Source organism: Fistularia commersonii, chromosome 22, assembly GCF_037954325.1.
Source record: "Fistularia commersonii isolate RoL2024-O1a breed Wild chromosome 22, RoL_Fcom_v1.0, whole genome shotgun sequence".
Taxonomy (NCBI): Eukaryota; Metazoa; Chordata; class Actinopteri; order Syngnathiformes; family Fistulariidae; genus Fistularia; species Fistularia commersonii.
In genome coordinates, this window is record NC_141305.1 from 7,383,005 (window position 1) to 7,404,109 (window position 21,105).

The 21,105-nt window shown below is 45.3% G+C and overlaps 1 protein-coding gene across 4 annotated transcripts in view; it reads right to left on the reverse strand.

Moving 5' to 3' along the window:
- LOC147221570 (metal transporter CNNM4-like) overlaps positions 1–19,427 on the reverse strand; it is a 39,838-nt gene extending 20,411 nt beyond the window's left edge. The window contains exons 1-4 of one of the 4 annotated variants that reach the window (XM_086169145.1): positions 17,922–19,423; positions 5,103–5,246; positions 4,872–5,006; positions 3,457–3,626 (exon numbers count right to left, since the gene is read on the reverse strand). In XM_086169145.1, the coding sequence (XP_086025271.1) occupies positions 3,457–3,626; positions 4,872–5,006; positions 5,103–5,246; positions 17,922–19,335 (1,863 nt within the window). In that variant the 5' untranslated portion in view covers positions 19,336–19,423. Of the gene's footprint in view, positions 1–3,456; positions 3,627–4,871; positions 5,247–17,921 lie in introns of all 4 variants that reach the window. The other 3 variants (XM_086169146.1, XM_086169143.1, XM_086169144.1) reach the window with 3 other exon arrangements.
- Positions 19,428–21,105: the final 1,678 nt, after the last annotated feature.

Consider the following 21,105-nt stretch of genomic DNA (forward strand, 5'->3'; position numbering starts at 1 on the left):
TAACTAGACCAGTTCTACATTCAATGAGTATATTGACAGAGGACGTTTGGCAACTGACAACTACAAACATGTTATCTTTTATGCTTTTAAACATATATTTTTTGCTTTTGTGTATATTATTTATGTATGTGCCATATGTACATATGTGACTGACTGACGTTCAGATGGCCGATATCTGTCTTAGAGCGTTTACGACTAGATAGATGGAGTTTCTGAGTTCCTAGTTCTGAGTTGCCAAATTCTGATTCCTCGAGTTCTTGGTTCTAAGTCCCGGAGTACTGATTAGTACTACTAGTTTCCAGGTTGTTTTTCTCCCCTTTCCCATGGGACGGGTTGCTTTGTTTGGCCTCCCATCAGACTTCAGCAGCATCCATACTTGTCTCCGCAGTGACGACCTTGCCGCTTTGCGAAGTGTTCACCTGCTGCCAGAGCCTCATTAAAATCTTTGAACTCTTTCTCTGTTGGTACCAGTTATTGGTATTGCATTTGGGTCCATAACCCTCCCGTTCCAAGTTCCTGAATCTTGAAAAGCTGTGATGACAATGACGAGGGGGGAGGGGGGGGATTGACTGAGGGCGCAAGAAAAAAGGGGAAGCAGAACTCGCATCATCTCTGCCACGCACTTCTGCTTTCTCTCAAATTCCCGTTTTAACAACAAGTGGCTCCCTTCAGTCAACCCCCCCCCCCCAGCAGTAGCAAGCTCACACTAAATGCCACCCACTTAAAAAAAAGGTCTCAGTGGATTAAGCTATGTGTGTGGGGTCTTTGCGGTGTCCCAACCGCTGGGAAGATCTGGCCTGGGTTGGAGGAATGGGGTGGGGACGTCTGAGTAACTAAAGCAGCCTCTAATGACTGTTTGGGAGCGATGACATCATCACAATATGGTTGTGTGGGAACCGAATGCATGTGTGTGTGTGTAGGGGGGTGAATGGCAAGGATTATTTTCCCATTGTGTACATGTACACGTGCCACAAACACCAAACAGGATGGCATGTTTACATTTAAATGTGTGTGTGTGTGTGTGTGTGTGTGTGTGTGTGTGTGTGTGTGTCGTTGATTTGCAAGACCCCAAACGTTCAAGCCCACCCCTCGACATCCTATGAAATGCTGAACATTACCAAGCCTCTTTCAAGGGACAGGTCCCCTTCCCTCGCCATCCTAGGACAGATGATCCCAGGGCTAAACTTCTCTCCTATGATTTTTCATCCTGTTTTTAAAATTCTACAAATAATTTAACTTTATCTAGATTTCCCAATAAAATAATTTAATTTACTATTTTTCTACGTTTTTGTATTTTCTCCTTCCTTATTTGTTTATCGATGAACTTCCTAAATTGACTTTGGGACCATAATTAATATATGATGATGATAGATTGATTAGCTAAGTATGGCTAGCCAATAAGCGATGGCTTGACTCAGCCGTAATGAATGAAACTATCAATGGATCAACTAAATTGGACTGAATGGCTTGATTAAAAAAACTGTTGTACAGAAGGATTGGCGGATAACCGATTGATGATCGGTTGACCTATTGTATTATTGATGGGTTAGCGAAGGCTCGAGGCGGCGTTCCCGTGGCTACGGCGGGTGACATCACGACCTGGGTGGGAGGAGGAGTTGAACAGCTCTGACCTTAGAATTTGTTCACCTTCGACGGCCTTTCACTTTCCACACATGTCTTTCCAACAATTCCACTTTCCCTGTCGGTTTGATCATCAGCTTATTGATGGGGGGAGGAAGAGGAGTCATAGTCCGTGATGCTGCGCTTCTCTCATCGAGGCTGAAGCAATGGGACTGTGACATTTAGTTTAGAGCGGGGAATGTCTCCATCGCTGCGAAGCACTCTGTTCTCACGCTGCTGGAAACCAGATTATGGGAAGTTCCACCTCAAACACTTGGTAACCATGGCGATCGAGAATCGGGACCAGGACCGCGCGTGCATCTTTTGTGTTTGCGAAGTGATGTATCTAAAGTTTTCAGACGCAGGGCACCGAGGAATTGTAATGCCTCTTCCAAAGGGTATCCTCACCAGGTGGAGATTCGTTGCCGTGGTAACCCGACGACCTCACCTTTTTTCGAGGCTCCGGAAAAGCCGCCTATACATCTCGAGGGGGTTTGCGTTATTAAAAACGAATGATCTTCATTTTGCGACTGCAGTTTTCCACCGTGCAAATATACCATCAGATAAATAGTGTCATAAAAATGTAATGACTTAGAAACAACAGTCAACAGAGCTGGCGTGGTCACGGCTATATTGTATTATGGGATGCTGGCAGGGCGCCTGTATCTTCTCATTCTCTCTTTTTCCGGTATCAAATTAAGTCATCAGAAGGTGAAAACTAGCCTTGACTTTCGGATCATTTCAAAAATTTATCAAATTATGGTTGCATTTCAGATAAACATCTTGCAAATTTTGTGGTGAAATTTCATGGAATTTCTTCATGTCTTTTTTTTCCTCTCCCCAGGTGATTTTCAGATTTTTTTTTTAACTCAGCGGATCCAATTATATCATGTAAAGATACATTTCAGGTTTGATTTTCTGAGAATTTCAAAATTCATCAAATTATGGTAGCATTTCAAGTAAATTTCTTGCAAATTTTGTGGGGAAATTTTTCCACATTTCATTCCCCTCCCCCCTTGGTGTTTTTCTGTTTTTTTTTAACTCAGCAGAACAAATTAAATGGTCCAAAAATGAACATTAGTCTTGTTAAAATCTTGCCGTGGCAACTGAGTTTCTTCACTTGAAGACATTTCACCCCCTCATCCGAGAGGCTTCTTCAGTTCACAAGAATTCACCATGACCTGGATTACTGAGAACCTCCACAGAAAAAAACTCTTGATTTTCTGACAATTTCAAAATTTATCAAATTATGTCAAAATCTTCTTATCTTGGCAACTGAACTTGAGCTTCTTCACTTGAAGACATTTGATCCCTCATCCGAGAGGGTTCCTTTATATCTGAGGAACTGAAGTTGCCAAGACAAGAAGATTTTGACAAGAATCCACCTTGACCTGGATGACTGAGAACCTCCACAGACAATCGAATTATGGTTAAAATTTCAGGTAAATATTTTGCAAACTTTAAGGGAAATTGCGTCGTTTTTTTTTTCTAACGCAGCAGATCTTTCAACAGTTTTGAACAAAGTGAATTTGCTTTGAAAAAAAAAAAAATCAAATTGATATTAGCGAGATTAACAAAAACAGAACAACCGCGCTTTCTTATGCTCTTTCGGTTATCTTAGGACTTAAGATAAGGGTATCTGTTTAGCAGCCCAAAAAAACTCCCTTCAACTGTTCTTATGTCGTTACAGACACAACAACCCAAACCTGATAATCCAGATTACGGCCCTGAACGTCCGCGTCGGCCCAACTGACATCCCACTTGTCTCAGCAGGAGCCGGAAAGCACGTATTGAGAGAGCGGCGGACCTGTGGCGGCAGCGGCGGCGGCGACATACCTGTAGGATGAGGACGAAGTAGTCGACCGGCTTCCCCCTCTGGTAAACGTAGTGATGCGGCGAGCGCTTGTCGCTGTCGTTGAACTTGATCTCCTGGATCACGTCGGGATGGCGCAGGATTCGCAGCAGGACCTTGTCCGAGATCTGAGACGGGCTGAACAGGCTCACCTCTGCGGAGAAAGATGCACTTTAAAATTGCTCCCATAGGCATTCTGTGACCTGTGACCGAAAGAGCTTGATGAACAATTCATTATTATATCTTTATAATAATAAATCCATTCATCGATGAAAAATAAGATACTTTATTACATTTCAAACATTCTTCAAATATGATATTACAGTTATATAACATAAATAATAATAATGTACCCAACCTTACACTTACCTTGGAAAGAAAAATTAACAGAAAACAAGGTCACTTATTTTCATTTCCATCATTGTCAATTATTATTCTTATATAGGATTTATTACAAAAACGGAAAATGAGATAGGAAGAGATGACCCGGCATTATAAATAAATAAGGAGAGGAATGCAACACGTAAAAGGTCGCTTATTTTTTAAAGGTTGTGAGTATGTGTACGTGCAGATGAGTGTACTTGTGTGTGCAGAAAACACAAAAGACACTCCACACCCTGCACACATACACACCCTGGGGTGAGGGTGCACAATGTGAACGCAAAAGACAAACAAGCACCTTTCAAAGTGAATCGTGATATAGTGGGCGCCGGTGGAATCACCCACTCCCGATCGAGCCGAGGGTTTAAATACGTGCAATTTGGTTCGGTACCGCTTTGAGTAACCACAGCAACAGAAATCGGCAGAACACGAACATAAAAAATATCTAAAAAAGAATCACTGAGGATCTGGAGTCCTTCTTCAACTTTGTGGAGACCGAACGGGATTCTTGGTAAGGAAACGACGTCTGATAACATTGGAAGTATCCATGGTAACGTCAGCTGGTGAAAAACTATGCAAAAAAAATGTAAACAAAAAACAAAAACAAAACAACAAATGATCATATTTGGGCTTCTACTCAGGGAGCATCTAAAAAAGTGCTTTTTATATCAAAAAGTGCCTTTGCTAACAGTCGAAGTAACCATGGCAACAAAAAGCGGTTAAAACCATGCAAAAAAATCACGATGACTACAGGGTGGGCATGGACACACTCCTCCTCCGACCTTTTTGCCTGAAAAACACACACGATATAGATAAAACCGCGCGTCTCAGTCGAGACCGGCTGAGTATGACTTTTTGGTGAGGTGATACGGTAACCACGGCAACAGCCACTAAAAGGAAGGCTCGCAGGATATGATGATAGTTGGATTTGACAAGGACCAGACCCACATGGGGAAATAAACGGCTTTTACACCGCTTCGGAAACACTGTGTGTGCAATGTGTGCGCGCATCTCCCACCTGTAGCCAGAAAGCGATGGGCGGCCAACAGCAGCTGAGGAGAGATCTTCACTTTGGATTCGCTTTCGTGTTTGAAGGCGGAAAAGTCCCTCTTGTTCTTGTTGGGTGCTACTTTTTTCCTGGTGCGGTTATCAGCTGACAAGACACACACACACACAAATGACTTGATTTTGAAAAAAAAAAACGCCATGATGCCTCCTCGGAACCGATGCGCCTCGGCGACCGACTCACTGTAAAGGTCCGACTCGTCCAGGATCTCCGACTTGATGATCTCCTCGATGACGTCCTCGAGGGTGACCAGCCCGAGCACCTCGTAGAAGGGGTCCCCCTCCCCCTCGTTGTTCACCTTCTGCACGATGGCCAGGTGGGACTTCCCTGGGAAAAGAGCATCATCATCTTCATCATCTGTCAGTCAAACCATCCCCCAATGAAAACTTCACCAAGAGATGCTTCAACTAGCAGGAGTTGTTTGCAAACATCATGAAAGATAAACTAACGAATCCCCAGTTGTGAAAATCAATGGGAATCTAGGCCAGCATACCGTTGTCATAGAGATTAATCTAGAAATCAGACATAAATTATCAGAATTTTTACCTTGGGGTAGGGGGGCTAAATTAGCCGAAGAGGGCTAAATTAGCTGAATGCCTTTACTTTAAAATAAACATGCACAATAGCAAGAAAGGTACTTTATAACTAGTCTATACACTATAATCCTCCCCGGGTGGTTCGCCTTCCAGCACCACTCAGGATTATGTTCAATCCAATCCCGATTCATAATCCAGGAGATAATTATAAATTACAGATTTAGTGTGTTCATTTTCACTTTAGTTATTGTGATAATCTGAATTAAAAAAACAAGTTAGAGGCACAGAGTGATCTTGTTAATAAAGTGATCTTGACACATTTATTTTCTGTTTTTTTGTGAATCATGGCTGATTTTCAGGGAATTTCTTGCTTATAGTTTGGTGATTTTTTTTTTCTTTTTCTTTTTTTTTTCCCCAGCGGTGACTTCCTTGATATCCCTCATTTTAACAGGAATTAATTTCAATGGAAAAAAAGATAGCGACTCAAACTTCGAGAATCTTGAAATCAGACGCCGGACGAAAGGACTCATTCATTTTTTCATCTTTTTAATCCCTTAAAGGATTCTTTGCCGGCCTGTCGCCTCACCGCCGCCCCTGCACACATGCACTGTGACCGTGCACAAGCGGCTTCTGATCGCCACCTGTCTGACTGGCCCTGTTAATGAGTAGACGCCATCACAGGGGTCGGGGACGGACTTTGGACAATGATGTTAACCCCCCCATCGTCCGCCCTTTAAACTCTTCCCTCCTGGAGAAGACGGCACCACCGCCACCATGGGAAATTTAATCACACCTTTATTAATGTTATTTCTTGCTTTTTTTTTTTCCGCAAGCATTTTCGTGACTCTGAAATAACGGGGTTAGAGGACAAATGAAGACCTTATGTGTGGCAAACTTATGGTGTAGATTTAATGGATTTAGAGGCCATGATTTACTTTTTTAACACTGAACTGCCTTCGTCTCGACCCTGACTCAAATTGTTCTGACACTGTAATGACTGTTATTACACAGATCCTTACACTGGGTTGGTATTATAATTACGGCAAAGCTATCTTCTGCTCCTGACGGGGCTTAATCTGATCCCAAGGAACCCTTGTCTATTTTAGCATTTATCGACGGGGCATGCAGGTTTCCATTAGCCGCCGGATGTTCATATAAGTGTAATAAAGGGTCTCCTCTTTATTTCATGTCAAGTCCTGCTGCTCCTAGGAGGGAGGGGAGCGAGATGGAGAGTCCCATTGACGGTTCCCGTCAGAGGAAACCTTGTTTTCCAAAAGCGGAGCGGGTCAATCAATTGACAACAGAACAAAAAGGGCTCTTAAGTGCTTTTGGTTTTGTTTTGTTTTTTTTTTGTCCTGTGCGTCCTTCTTGTTGGACAGCGCTTCCTGAGGGGCGGGGCGGATACCACCTCACCAACACGTACGCCGCGAGGAATCCGTCTGGCCCCAGGCCGGACACCGCGCTGTAAGCGGGAGGACGAAGAAGAGGGGGTATGTTTTGTCTGGAAGGTCCGGTCACATCATGAGATCGGCTTCTCTCTGGACTTTTTGGTAGTCATTCATCAAAACCAAAAATCTCAGTGTCTTGTAACTGGATCGAACTTTCATAGCATATTAATATGAGCTCTATTACAGAAATTTGACCTTACATACTGTCTTCTTTTCCTTTCAGCTGCTCCCTTCATGAGTCGCAACTTCCTCAATCTATATATTAACTATATCAACACAATATATTAACTATATTCGCTACCCATCCTCTGTACATGACCTTCCCTGACCTTCTCTCAAAAACATCCGACATGCGCTGTCCTTCCGATTGACTCATTCCTGATCCTATCCATCCTTGTCACCCCCAAAGAGAACCTCAACATCTTCATCTCTACGGTCTTCTCTTCAATCCCACGGTCTCCAAACTATACAGTGTCCCTGGTCTCACCACTGTCTTGAATGTAGCTGTCGTTACTATAACGACAGCTGTTGGCGGGTTTTCAGACCTGTGGCTAACAGGTAATAGACTTTCTAGGCTTGGAATCCTCTATGTATGTGTGTGTGTGTGTGTGTGTGCGCATGTGTGTGTGTGTTCTCTCGAGGGAACATTTCTAGAAGTGTGATTTATGACCTGATGGGAGATTTTAGTCCCATGGCAGGAAGCGCCTCGGAGAACAATCATTAGCAGATCCTGGTTCGTTCCATGCCAGATCGCTGGGCCAACCAATATGGAGACATCATGTAATGGAAAAGGCACTCTGGGTGTGTGTGTGTGTGTGTGTTTGTGCGCGTACTCTCCCTGTGGTGCTGAGTCAATATTTCAGAGGAAGTAGGACCCCATGGGACTTACTTAACCCAACTTGGAGAGTCACTTGAGAGTTTTGACTTCTTTAAAGCACACACACACGTGCATACATAGACACACACACACACACACTCACTTAAAACACACAAAGTGCACAAGGAGGTTAAGGCAAGTGCAGTCAGCTTCAGCCAGTCAGTGTCTGACCCTCGTCAGCTGAGTGTACAACTTCTAAAAAAACACAGGAGTGTGTGCTTGTGTGTGGTGTGTGTGTGTGTGTGTATGGGTGAGAGAAAAACAGCTGATTTTCAGGTAAATGCTCATTTGCCGCTACAACAAAATCAAGCAAAATAAATCAGCTCAGTTCACTCTGTCTCACACATACACAAGAATCTGATTAAGTGTTACACACACACACACACACACATATAAATAAATGAACCAGAAATGAAAACAGGCAAAAAATAACCTGCTAATCCAAATGAGCAGGCATTTAGAGTGAACATCCCATAATAACAAATGACATCTTTCAGAGGCGAAGATAGTCATTGATTTCTGTGGGGAGGACGGGAGGGGGGAACCGTCTTTTCAAAACAGGAAGTGAACGTCGAGCAGCCGCTTCTCTTTCGCCGTGTGTGCGCACAAACACACACATACATACACACACACACACACACACACACACACACACACACACACACACACACACACACAAAACACTTGTCTGTGCCTTCCGCTTTCTGATTTTGTCTCGCAACGACCAAGGACAAGTCACACGTCAAGTGTAGTCTTTGATGCCCCCACCAAACACACACACACACACACACACACACACACACACACACACAGACACACACAATTTGAAGGCCTGTTTGCTTTTGTTAGCCTCGTATCAAACAATTACTGCCAATATATTCTCAACGGGTCAGGTGACCTTCCTGTCTGCCTCTCTGTCCTCTGGCTCCTCCATCACCAGCTCGCGAGCCGCGCTGTTTGTTGACACGAAACATCGCCGACAAAAGATGGGGAGGGAGGGGGGAAGGGGGTCTGTATGAGAGAGGAATGCCACACACACACACACACACACACGCGCGCGCGCGCACTCATATATGCATAGTGGCCAGTGTGCAAAAACACAAGCGGGCCCGACACATTTTGGCGGCGCTGAACCGCGGCCAGCTGAAAACGGCTGCGTAGAGAACACACACAGGCGGATGCGGGGAAAAAAAAAAAAAAAAAGGGCACTGCTGGCCGGCCGAGCACACACACACGTGCATGCCTCTCAGACAAAGGGTGGCTGCGCGGGATGAGTCAGGCTCTTCACTAACCCGTTTGTCCGGCTTGAAAAAAAAAAAAAAGTAGCGGAGTTCAGCCGGCTCCGATCAGCTGATCTGAACTCGCTGGCTGAATTGTAAAATGAAAAAAGTGCTGGAGGGGGGGAAAAAAAAAAAAAAAAAAACAACATCCCGGGTCCGAAGGTCAAACTTTGACCTCTGGTACACTGCTTTTCTCTGATGATGCTGTTGAAAGCTAACAGAAATAAAATTAACACCGTGGAACCTTGACCTTGAATGCATTTACTTACGGATTTTCCGAGACATGAGGTGTCGCGCAGTCGATTTTTTTTGCTTCGTGATTCAAGCCGAGTCTAAACTACGAGCGAGTGGAATGAGCGCTTGACACCGGATAGCCGCCGCTGTCTGCGAAGTGGCGTTTAAAAACAGTCGGACGTGCCACCCACGACAAGGTCACCCAGAGAAAAACATAGAAAAACATGAGCAAGGTGTGCGTGTTGTCGACTTGTCAGTAAAGAGATGGAATCACAATCAGAAAAAAATGTATCTATCCCTGAGGGGCAGTTGGGGAGATAGTTTGATTGTTTTAAAATTGTTTAAAATTGATTGTTAAATTATGTTTAGCGATATAGTATAGTATAGCTAGCATGCAAGTCACATTTAGCAACACATTGAAGCATTAAGTGTGTTGCTAGTAAGTTACGTTTAGCGATAGAGCACCTTCGTCCGATCTTTATGGAAAATACACTTGATATAACCTTTTCAATTCTCTTTTATTATGTATTATTTATTAAACATTATTTGTAATCTGTGAAGTATATTTTTCTTATTTAGGAATGTAGCAAAACTCGGGGGATGGAACGGATTAATAGCATTTCAATCCATTTTGAATGGGGAAATTGAATTTGTTATCCAAGCAAAATGAGCTACAAGCTTAACTCACAAGTCAAGGTATTACTGTAAGAACTGTATTTTATTGCATTAACGACAAGCAAGCTTAAGTCCCCTACAAGTACAAAACAGCTGACTTCTCACCCTAAAAGATACCCCCGTTTGTTATTTTCTCCTTTGGATATCCATCTCTGCATGGTGATTTTTCTGCCCGCCACAGGAAACGGGCTATAAATATTCCCGCCTGTTAGCTTTGATGCTAATTCCGGACCGACTTTTGGGTTACAGGGAGCTAAAAATAAAAGCTGCATGGAAAAATAATAAGACGGTGCGGCCCCTTTTTCCGCCGAATTCCAAGCAGATCAACTAGCACCAATTTAGCAGGCATTAGCTCGTAGAGGAAACAATAACAAAGTCGCCCCCGACCCCTCCACCCTCTCCGGGGGCGTCCAATCGCGTCACACACACTCCTTGCCTTCGATCCGGAAAGAATCAATGGGTTTGTGATTAAGAACGTCGTGTGCGGCGGCATCTCGCATACAGCGGGCACGCAAGACGGCGTTCTCTGTGCCCGACGCCGTTTCTGCTGAGCAGCCCTTTTCCTCCATGCTGACTGATAGTATTATCGCACAAAGCCACTGATTATGGCCAGCGTTTTCACGCACACACACACATAAACAAACGCACAGTTTGAATCTGAGCGGGGAAGAACGCTGTTGCACTGCTAGCGAACAGAGCCTACGCCGCGGGGAGACAGGAAGTAAGGCGAATGGTGGGAGACCAAGGAGAAGGTGGGGAGAGAAAAATAGACTTTTATATTCTGGGGGGAGATTGTGGACCCCTTTCTGCGAGCCGCGGAGGTCACCGCTGCCGCATGACATCACACCTGCTCATTCTCAAACCCACTCCTTGTTCATTATATTCATTCTGTTGTTTTTTGGGGGGATGCTTGTTGCCGTGGCGACTAAAAACCTTGTCGCGGGAAACCTCTCAACTGCACACATCCTGCCCGGTCATTGTCGTTTCCTACGCCAATGTGACACCCGTTTCGGGGTTTGATACCATCACACAGTCGACACGGCCATCAAACGGCGTCGGTCTGGGGAAAAGGAGAAATTGCAACAGCTATGGATCTGCGTCGATCACGTGACCTGCGAGGATGGGTGTCAGCTGACGTGGGTGAGTTACAACGCTGGAGGTCACAGGCACTTCCTGTCCCTGAGCCGGTGAGGGTTTGACTGGCAGCTACATGTGCGATTTTCATTCAAAGTGGCTTTCTATCGCCACGGAAACGTCTCTCCCTCCAATACGCTGGAATCCCATGACATCCAGCGCCATAGCCCATTAGGGTGAACTGCTGACATTCAGCCGCATCTCGAGGTGGGTGTTTGCGGCCTGATGTCAAGGGAAACGGGCCCTTTTGGGGTGGACGGGTTTTACCCCCGAACCCGACATCTGGGGTAGAACCAGAATCATAAGAGTTCTTCAAACTTCTGGAAATTATGTTCCAGAACTGGAAATAGCTAACAACAGGGCGGTGCCATAGCGGCAGGTGATGTGGGATATGTGTGTGTGTGCGTGTGTGTGCACCGTTCTGTGTGGCCAGGGAGTGTCTGAGTAGAGGTGTGCTCAGGAATGGAGGTTTGGGTGTGTGTGAGTGTGTGTGTGTGTGTGCGTAAGGGTACAAAAGTCACTAAGGGTATAATCTTTCATCACCTGGCCAGATGTTAATAAACGATGAAACACAAACAGGTTGGGAGAGGAAACACAACACACACACACACACACACACATGTTACTGTGGTTCCATCACCACTCACACACACTTTGCTGTGGTACCGTGAACACACGCACGCACATGTTGCTGTGGATCCATGAACACACTTTACGGTGGATCCATGAACACACTTTACGGTGGATGAATGAACACACACATTGTAGATGATTCGTAAACAAACACGTTCATAAGGATCTGTGAACACACGTTACCATGTGCAGTAACACACGTTACCGAGGATCTGTGAACACACATGTGTTACAGTGGACCCATAAACGCGTATAACTGGATCAATGAACACACACGTTGGGAAAAATCCGTGAACACGCATTCCTGTGGATCCGTAAAAACACACACACACGTACGTTACAGTGGAAATGTGTCTCAAGTCTAAACAAGACAAACTGTCATTAGACGGGAGGGGGGATAAGCGGATAAGTGCCCAAACATTGATACACACACACACACACCACACACACACAGCGGACACACATCCCCCTCCACTACAAATATGGGAGAAACACCATTCACATCGTGATCTGTGGTGTTTCTGTTGTGGCTAATTTGACCACCGATTGGCTGCGTCGGGTCACATGGCAATCTCCGCACATGGGAAGCACTCTGTCCCCGGTCTGATGCGCTTTTCAGTTGGAAGGAAATTGTTCTTTCTGGGTTTCTGGCATTTCTCGATTTTTGTGAGTGACGTCTTGGCTGATGTGGGGAGGGAGACGTCACGGTTCTTTGTGGCCCAGCCTTTGAGTCAGTGTTGTCGGTTTTTCGGTAATTTCTCACAAATTTTCTGCTGGAATTTGCGGCTGAATTGGAGGGTCGAAGGAAAACAAACACCCTCCTTGTGTCCGAAATATTTTGTTTTTTTTCCTTTCGCTGCACCAAGCCATTATTATTGGAAATTATTCTTCGTAACTACAACAGTGGTGTGTTTGGGTTCCACCTGCTCTGTTTTCTCCATCAACAAAAAAAAAAAAAAAAAACAGGTCCAGGTACAAGAGCATACAAAAGGCAGAAAGTTAAACAGATTAGAATCCATTTATGCGTTTATGTTAATAGAAGAAAAAAAAAAACTTTTAAAGGGCGTCCAAGGATACGTCAATGAGGTTTACTCATTGAGTGATTAATACATGTCTGTTATTTAGTACATGTTCAAATCAATGTGGCGGCTAGACACCCACCTCATGCTAGTTAGCTTAGCACAATGAGTGGCAGTGTTATCCCACCCCCTGTTGTCAGGTGCCTCCGATGAACATATCGCCCTAATCTTAGTGGAGATCCAGACAAGAGAGCCCACATGGTTTATATAAACTGATTTGACTCTGGACTGATTTAAATACTTGAGTTTTTTTTTTAAAACCAAAGTCACAAAGAAAAGGGGGCAAAACCAATGAAAACAAACAATATTCAGTTAATCAACAACACCTAAAGCACGTTCAACAGCTATGGCACACTCTACTGTTGGAGCACGCTCTGTGGCTACATCACATTTAATGGCTATGTCATGTTCTATGACTACGTCACGTTCTACAACTACGGTACGGTCTAACGCTACAGCATGTTCTAGGGGTACAGCCCGTTCTAGAGTTGTAGCACGTTCTACAGCTATGCCACATACTAGAGCTCTTAGCATGTTCAACAGCTATGGCATGTTTCAGTACTAGAGCATGTTTTATAGCTATGGTACGTGCTATTGCTACAGCACCTTCTAGAGGTACAGCACATTCTACTGTTGAAGCACGTTCTCCAGCTACGGTATGTTCTACAGCTATGGAACGTTCCATTGATACGCACGCTCTGGGGGTACAGCACATTTTAAAGCTACGGCCCGTCCTACAGAGAAATGACGCTCTAATGCTACAGGTACGGCATGTTCTACTGCTGAACCTACTGCTGAAGCATGTTCTACAGTTACATCGCGGTCTAAAGCCGGGAAAGTTCTACAGAATGCTCTGCTGCAAGAGTGCGTTCAAGGCTACAGCATGATCTAGAGCTACAGCATGATCCACAACTGGACACAGCAGATTCCATCAAGTTTCTACCGCATGTTCTGCAGCTGGGAAGGTTCTATAGCATGTTCATCTGCCACAGCACATTCTACCGCTATGGAGGTTCTACAGCATTTTCTACAGATACAGTATGTTCTACTATGTTCAGGCATGTTCCACAGCTACCGTGGTTTGCTGGGATCTTCTACGGCACAGGTCAAACTCAAGGCCTGCGTGCCAATTGCGGTCCGCGACATCATCATTTACCACAATTCACGCCGATCGTGTTACCCGCGAAGTGATGGCACCCCGCCAGTAAATTGCGGAGTATCCACATCAATGCGATTTTTTCAACAAGTGGAATAGAGAAATAAAAATTATCCCTAAATGTCTGGGGAGAGAAAAGTTGATGCAAATTGAAGGCTGTTTCAAGAAAGATGGGAATGCATATGTAACATTTTGGATTTGAATGAGTAATACATTCGGAGTTATTCAACATTAAGGAGTATTACATTTATTTTACATTAGTTTACATTTATACTGTTACCGTTACATGTGGCCCTTTGAGGGCAACTATTATGCTGATGTGGCCTGGCTGAAAATGAGTGTGACACCCCTGTTCTGCAGGTACAGCATGTTCTACCGCATCCAAAGTAAGACTGAATATCCTACAACACGTTCCAAAGCTTCCCAGGTTCTACAACTACAAATGTTCTACAATGAGTTCGAAAATAAAATCTACATCCGCAGCAAGTTCTGCAACTATTTTGGGTGATTCAGCCGGAACAGGTTCTATAGCATGTTGAGCTCCGATAGTGACTTTGCGAAATATGGTTCTTGGGAGACAATCTGAAAGACAATACCATGTCCCGTTACTGATTCCTGGTCTGACAATATGTCATTAACATTTCATGTCACCTAATGAGGTCTCCTCACAGTCAATCAATCTAAAAAGGTCACACACACACACACACACACACACACACACACACACACAAACAAACACAGAATTGCTAGTATATTCAGTATTGATGATGGTCCCTATTATCTTTCATTTCGCAATCAAACTCCTGGCCTCAAAAGTAAACAGTTCCGACGATACAGAGCGTGACCTTTGTACACACTGTCAGATGCCATCGCCCCGGCAACCGATGCCAAGCAGCGGTGAGTGGAACTTGAGATGGAAGCGGGGAGTCAGGCGAAAGGAGAGAGGTCGGGGGGGTTTTGGGGACAGCGGTGGCGGTCAGGTCCGGCCTCCGGGTTACCATGACAACACAGCGCAGGGCGTGGAGGGTCAAAATTGTTAAATACTAGTTGCATCATCGCAAAAAGTGCAGCATCGGACCGTGAGACTGGAGGGACAGACATGACTCGGACTGCAGCTTGTTCACGAGACGATTTGAAACAGTGACATCATCGTTCGCTTTTCAGGCGGACATGGAATCGGGTCACGTGAGTTGGAGTCAGCGAAGAAGAGACGCACATTTTATGACTTTTATTCCTCTGGGACAAGAGGGTGAAAACCAGGGTCTTGATTTGAGACTGGAGAGTAAGTCAGGATTCAGACCTGGGGTCATGATTCAAGATGAGACAGTAAAAACCAGGGCCTTGATGCAGGATAAGAGTCTTGATTTGGGACGAGAGAGCAGAGACCTCGGTCTTGACCTGTGACTAGAAAGAAATTTACTGGTTCTTGACTTTGGACAGGAGAGAAAAGATAAGGGTCTTGATTGAGGACTAAGGAGTGAAATCCGGGGTCTTGATTTGGGACTTGAGAGTAGAGACCTGGGTCATGATTCAAGAAGAGACAGTAAAAACAGAGTCTTGATGCGGGATGAGAGAGTGAATATCAGGATCTGGATTTGGGACTCGAGAGTAAAGAGATGGGTCTTGAACAGACTCGGAACTGGGGAGCAAATCTCGTGAGCAGAATGTCCTATGACTTGGGATTGGACTCAGGACTTGAGGGCTAAAGACTTGGATCATGATTCCAGACCAGGGAGTAAAGACCCGGATCTTACTCTAAAGATTTGATCTTAAATCTCTATTCAGAAGAAATGCGCATGACATTTCAAGAGCAAAACGGATTTCTCCTTGTGAATAAAGAAGGCCGGCCTCTTAAAAACAACTTTATATTTTTTTCATCCAAAAAAAAAGGAGGGACAGTAGCCATGGTAACATCATCTAGACAGACAGAAATATCAAGAAGAATTAAATAAATGTCTGAGGTGGTTATCTGCTGGAAATAAAACCTCCGGGCTCCACTTCCTGTCAGGTCCGTCGGCTGAAGGCCATCTTGGCAGACGCGATGCCTCGATTAAAGACTGTGCTCCATTCAAGGTAGGGGGGGAAAAAAGAAACACAAGCGCTCACTGATCATCAGATGTGGGCCCCGCTTTTGTCGGTGGACTCGGCCCTGAAGCGGTGGTTCTGTTTTTTTCACGCCAAACTTTTTTTTTCCCAGCAAAGTTTACAAAGCCGCCACTGTGACGACCTTCTCCATTAGGACGTCTCCCGGGACGCTGATGCAACCGCAGACACTGACACGCAATCGGCCATTCCTCGCCGCCGCCGGCGCTGGGATTACAGACACAGCAAGAGTATGTGTGTGTGTGTGTGTGTGTTTGTGTGTGTGTGTCCACTGTCTGACCTTGGGACAAGATGCCTGAGGATGGGAAAATATACTCCTGCAGGGGATGGCGTCAGTATGTTTATGCGCTCCTAAGAGAAGGAGCGTACGTGCATGATTGTGTGTGTGTGTTTGTGTGTGTGTTATATTAAAAAGACAAAAGTGGCGGGGAATGGGTGAGGAATAAAACAGGATAATGTTGTGACTAATGAAAGTGCAATGTCACATTTACGGCCTGATAAAGCCTCCGTGCCGGTGCAGCGGTGTGGTCTTAGGTTTTGTGAAGTCGGGCTTTACACTCCGGTTTGGGCTGAACCAAAACATCAGGTGTGAGGGTTGCCTTGCAAAACAGTCGCAACTTATGGTGTGTGCATGTGTGTGTGTGTGTGGGGGGGGGGGGGGGGGGGGGTCCATGTGGAATTGTTCTTCAAGTCAGCTGTGTGGAAACTCCATGGCCCCATGAGACCACCATCAGCCATGAACCAGCTTAATGAGAATTTTAAACTAACGAACGGGGTAATTAAGTCACCGTCAGTGGGTCCCATCAATCAATTAGATAAATAATTCAAACTGATGGAAATACTCTGGGGCCTGAGGGTGGTCAACATCGACCTGTCTAGTTGGAGCAGTAAACAATGGAGACGGTGCCTTTACTAAATGGGTTGAAATCGCAAAACACACAAACACAATTCCATCTTCAAGCCAACCAATGACACATCGAAGAAGACCCACTGCGGTAGGTCCCGAAAGATATTTTTAGCTCTATTTACAGGCGGCCCATCCGTCTGTTTGAACTGCCTGTCGCTTTGATTTTCCATGTCAAGAGATTGTATCCTTTGTGATGCGTGTGTGTGTGTGTGTTTTAAAATGTGAAGTAACTTCTGCAACACACAAATACCGACCACCTCTGTCTTTGGTTTGGACGAAATTTGACATCAACTATTTTGAAAAAAAAAAAAAAAATATATATATATATATATATATATATATATATATATATATATAAATATTGCAGTGGCGCTTCAGTTTTCACTTGTGTAACCCACGCCCACGGGATTGTGTCTACCACCACAGGTTTCACCCCTATGAAGGTCAAAGGTCAACCTGGGCCAGTAAGTCCCCTTCCTCCTGCGTAAACACAGTTGGACTGAACACGTTGCGGTTCTGCACACCTGCGAGAGGGAGGAGTCACATGGACGTACCAATGCACACGGTGGCAATAAAGGGACAGTTCACAGACATATCCAAAAAACTAGTAAAAAATGTATATTGTGAAAAAGAAGATTAAAGTCTGTGCGAGGCTACGGCTGGGCGATGAGGACTAAAGCAACAGTTTGGGCGCTTGTGACCCTGAAATGAATGTAGAATAAATGCAAATTCTGGAAGAAATTAGGTGAAAAAAAAAGATTTCCCTGGAAAACCTCACAAGATAGTAATTATTATTAATTTGAAAATTGAGGTGTCAGGAAAAGACATATTTCTGCTGTTTAGATGAGGTGAACTGTCCCTGTAAGACCCAATACCTGATTGCCCGTAAAATTGTCGATTTCGTTTTTTTTTTTCCGAGGGATCCAAGCGTCGCACAAACCTTTCTTGAACTCCTCCAGCATGGAGTCCAGCTTAGTGTCGTGGAAGACGAAGTGCACCGGGTGGTTGTAGAACTTGGTGATGGTCTTCAGGGTGGTGCAGTCGTCCGGGTCGACGAAGGCCAGGTCCTTGACGAAAAGGATGTCCACGATGTTGGACCGCTCGTCCTCGTAGACGGGGATGCGAGTGTAGCCGCTCTCCATGATCTCCGACATGGTGTTGAAGTCCAACACGGCGTCGCTGTGGATCATGAAGCAATTACCGATGGGCGTCATCACGTCCTCCACCGTCTTCGTGCGGAGCTCCAGAGCGCCCTGGATCATGTTCAGCTCCTCTTTCACCAGGTCGTTGTACGGCTCCGTCACCTTCAGCATCTCCACCAGCTTCTCGCGGTTGTACACGGTGCCGATCTCCTGGCCCAGGACTCGGTCCAGGATCTTGCTGATGGGCCAGGACAGCGGGAAGGTGAGGAGCATGAAAAGCTTGGTCACCAGGATGGTGTTGGCGCCGACGGCCAGGCCGTGCCTGGAGCACAGCGCCTGGGGGACGATCTCGCCGAAGATCACGATCCCGATGGTGGAGGCGACCACGGCGCCGATGCCCGACTTGGTGAGGTCGTCCAGCAGGATGGTGAGGGTGGTGTTGACCAGGACGTTGCCAAGAAGCAGCGAGCACAGCAGGTAGTTCCCTTTCCTGCGGATGGGCTCAATCTTGCGGGCGTACTTCTTCTCCTTCTCGGTGCCACAGCTCTGCACGATGCGCAGCTCCATGGGGTCCAGCGCCATCAGGCCCAGGTTGAGCCCACTAAACATGCCAGACAGCACCAGCAGGAAGGAGATGAGGATCACCTGCAGCCAGATGGGCAGCAGGGACTTCTTCACCTCCACCACCCGCAACCGACCGTCCTTCTCGTCCAGCAGGTGCCACCTCTCCTCCTGCGCCTGCGCGTCGCGGACGCACAAGCCGAACACCTTCACCACCTCGCTCTTGCGGAGCTGCTTCACCGTCAGGTTGACGAGCCCGGAGGTGTTCTGGTTGCTGACCTCCATGAGCCCCTTCACCGCGATGTCCTTGGTGTGTTCGGGACAAGTTCTGTTGAACGACACGACGATAGCGCCGTGGTCGTCGTCCTCCGCTTCGCTTGAGTAAAGTTCCGTGAACCGGACGAGCGCCGAGCTGTTGGGGAACAAGTGTAGCCCGTAGAACCTGAAGAGGATGTCGCTGCCCTCGGTCACCTGGATTACTCCCCTCTCGGTGGTCTCCGCCGGCGTGTCGCTCTTCTCCAGTCGCATGCCGAGGACCCGCGTGGCGGCCCGCGGCTCGGACGCCGCCGCCTCGGCCCGCCTGCCCGCCACAAGGCAAGAAAATGCGAATACAGTTAGCGTTAACCCCCGTCCGCTCCAGTCCGTCGCCATGTTTGTTTCGCTCTTCGCGAACGGGGGGAACTGACGTCACCTACTCCCTCGCGGAAAGCCCGCCCACTCGTTAGCATAAGCCAATCAGAAGCCGAGACGTCACGAGACGGCGCCGAGCGAGCCCCCCTTCGGAGCCGCAGCCCCCGGCAAACTCCAAGCCCGAAACTATTTGTTGACAATTTCTTTTCGCAACAATGACAATAAACTAACGTGTTGACAGAATATAAATCAATGAGATCATTTTTGAATCCTGCTGGAAAATAGGGTGGTTTTAATCCTGTTTTTTAAGCGCCCCTTGTAAATGAATAAGAATACGCATACAATACATACATATGTACGTATATTCATTCATTATCCATGGTATTAATTCTGCACGTATCAGATTTGTTGGTGTTCACTCACTCATTTACAGCTCATAAACAAACATGCAACCGTTCCCTCACTCATTCACCTGACAGGGCAATTTAAGGCATGTTTTGCATGCAACCCTGTGGGATTATTTTTTAAACACATTTTTTGATATTTTCTTCCTTATTTTCTTTGTTTTAACACATTTAGCAGAATTATTTTTCCCTGCAGATTTATTTGAAATGTTTTTTTTTTTTTTTTCAAAATCTACTAATGGATTTCTTATTTGGAGGGGGACCAAAAACAATACAATTGATCTTCAAAAGCAAATATACTGTTATCAGTCTGTACAATTCTTTATTCAGTGACAGTAAGTCTCTGTATAAAGGTCTTACAAGTTTAAATTCATATTTGATGGGACAAAAAAATATTGTTCCATATTTTTACTCCCAAGCGTTGTCAACGGCAGAAATTTCACAGCGTCTGCATGACGACTATCAGTGTCTCCACCAAGGTTAGCGCGTCCTCTAGCGGCCACATGGCAGACTTACTTTTAAAAGTAAAAACATTAAAAATAGGGATTTGCTCACCTGAGAGCTGTCATGATGCGCTAAAATTAGTTTATATATACATATATTATATTCGTTGATCATTTTAAAAGGAGGAAGCATGCAAATGCTTGCAAATGGAGAGATGAGAATTACTGCAAATTAAAGCTAGTTGGGTTGGCAGATGACATCACGGTCCTGGGCCTTATTAAGGACGATGATGAGTCAGCTTATAGGAACACGCCGTCGCAGCATGGTGCTGGAGCTCAGCATCAACAAGACAGTGGAGTTGGAAATTTTGTAGACACTCAACCTCACCCCCCCCCCCCCCCACACACACACACACACACACACTTCTCATTAATTAAACTGCAGTACAGGCAGTGGACGCTGACATTTTTGGGTAAAACCATCAACAGCGAGCTGAAATGGAAGATACGTTCATTGAAGGCCATTAAGCGGACATACCAGAGGATTCTCTTCCTCAGGCCGCTCTGCAAGATGAACGTCCAAAAAAAAGTTTGCATCCAATTCTACAGAGCCACCATTGAGTTTCCTTGAGTATATTTTCTTGCCTTATACTTATAAACCATTTTTCAAAATTTGAAACGTAATTTTCTTGAGTGCTGTTACGCCAAGACAAATACCTGTGTACGTTGTACATTTGACTAATAAAGTGATTCTGATTCTGATGTTCAAAAACTTCGGTGTTTGGGAACACTTGGCCTGACTTTAGTGAGTAAAGAGGACTCATTTAGCTAAAACGTAAAGTCTCATGTCTGAGTCTCAAATTAAAATGTAAGTGTTTTTTTTTTGAGAAAAACATGGTTGATTTATTTTGAATTTTCATGTCATTTTTGACAAGACTCCTCAA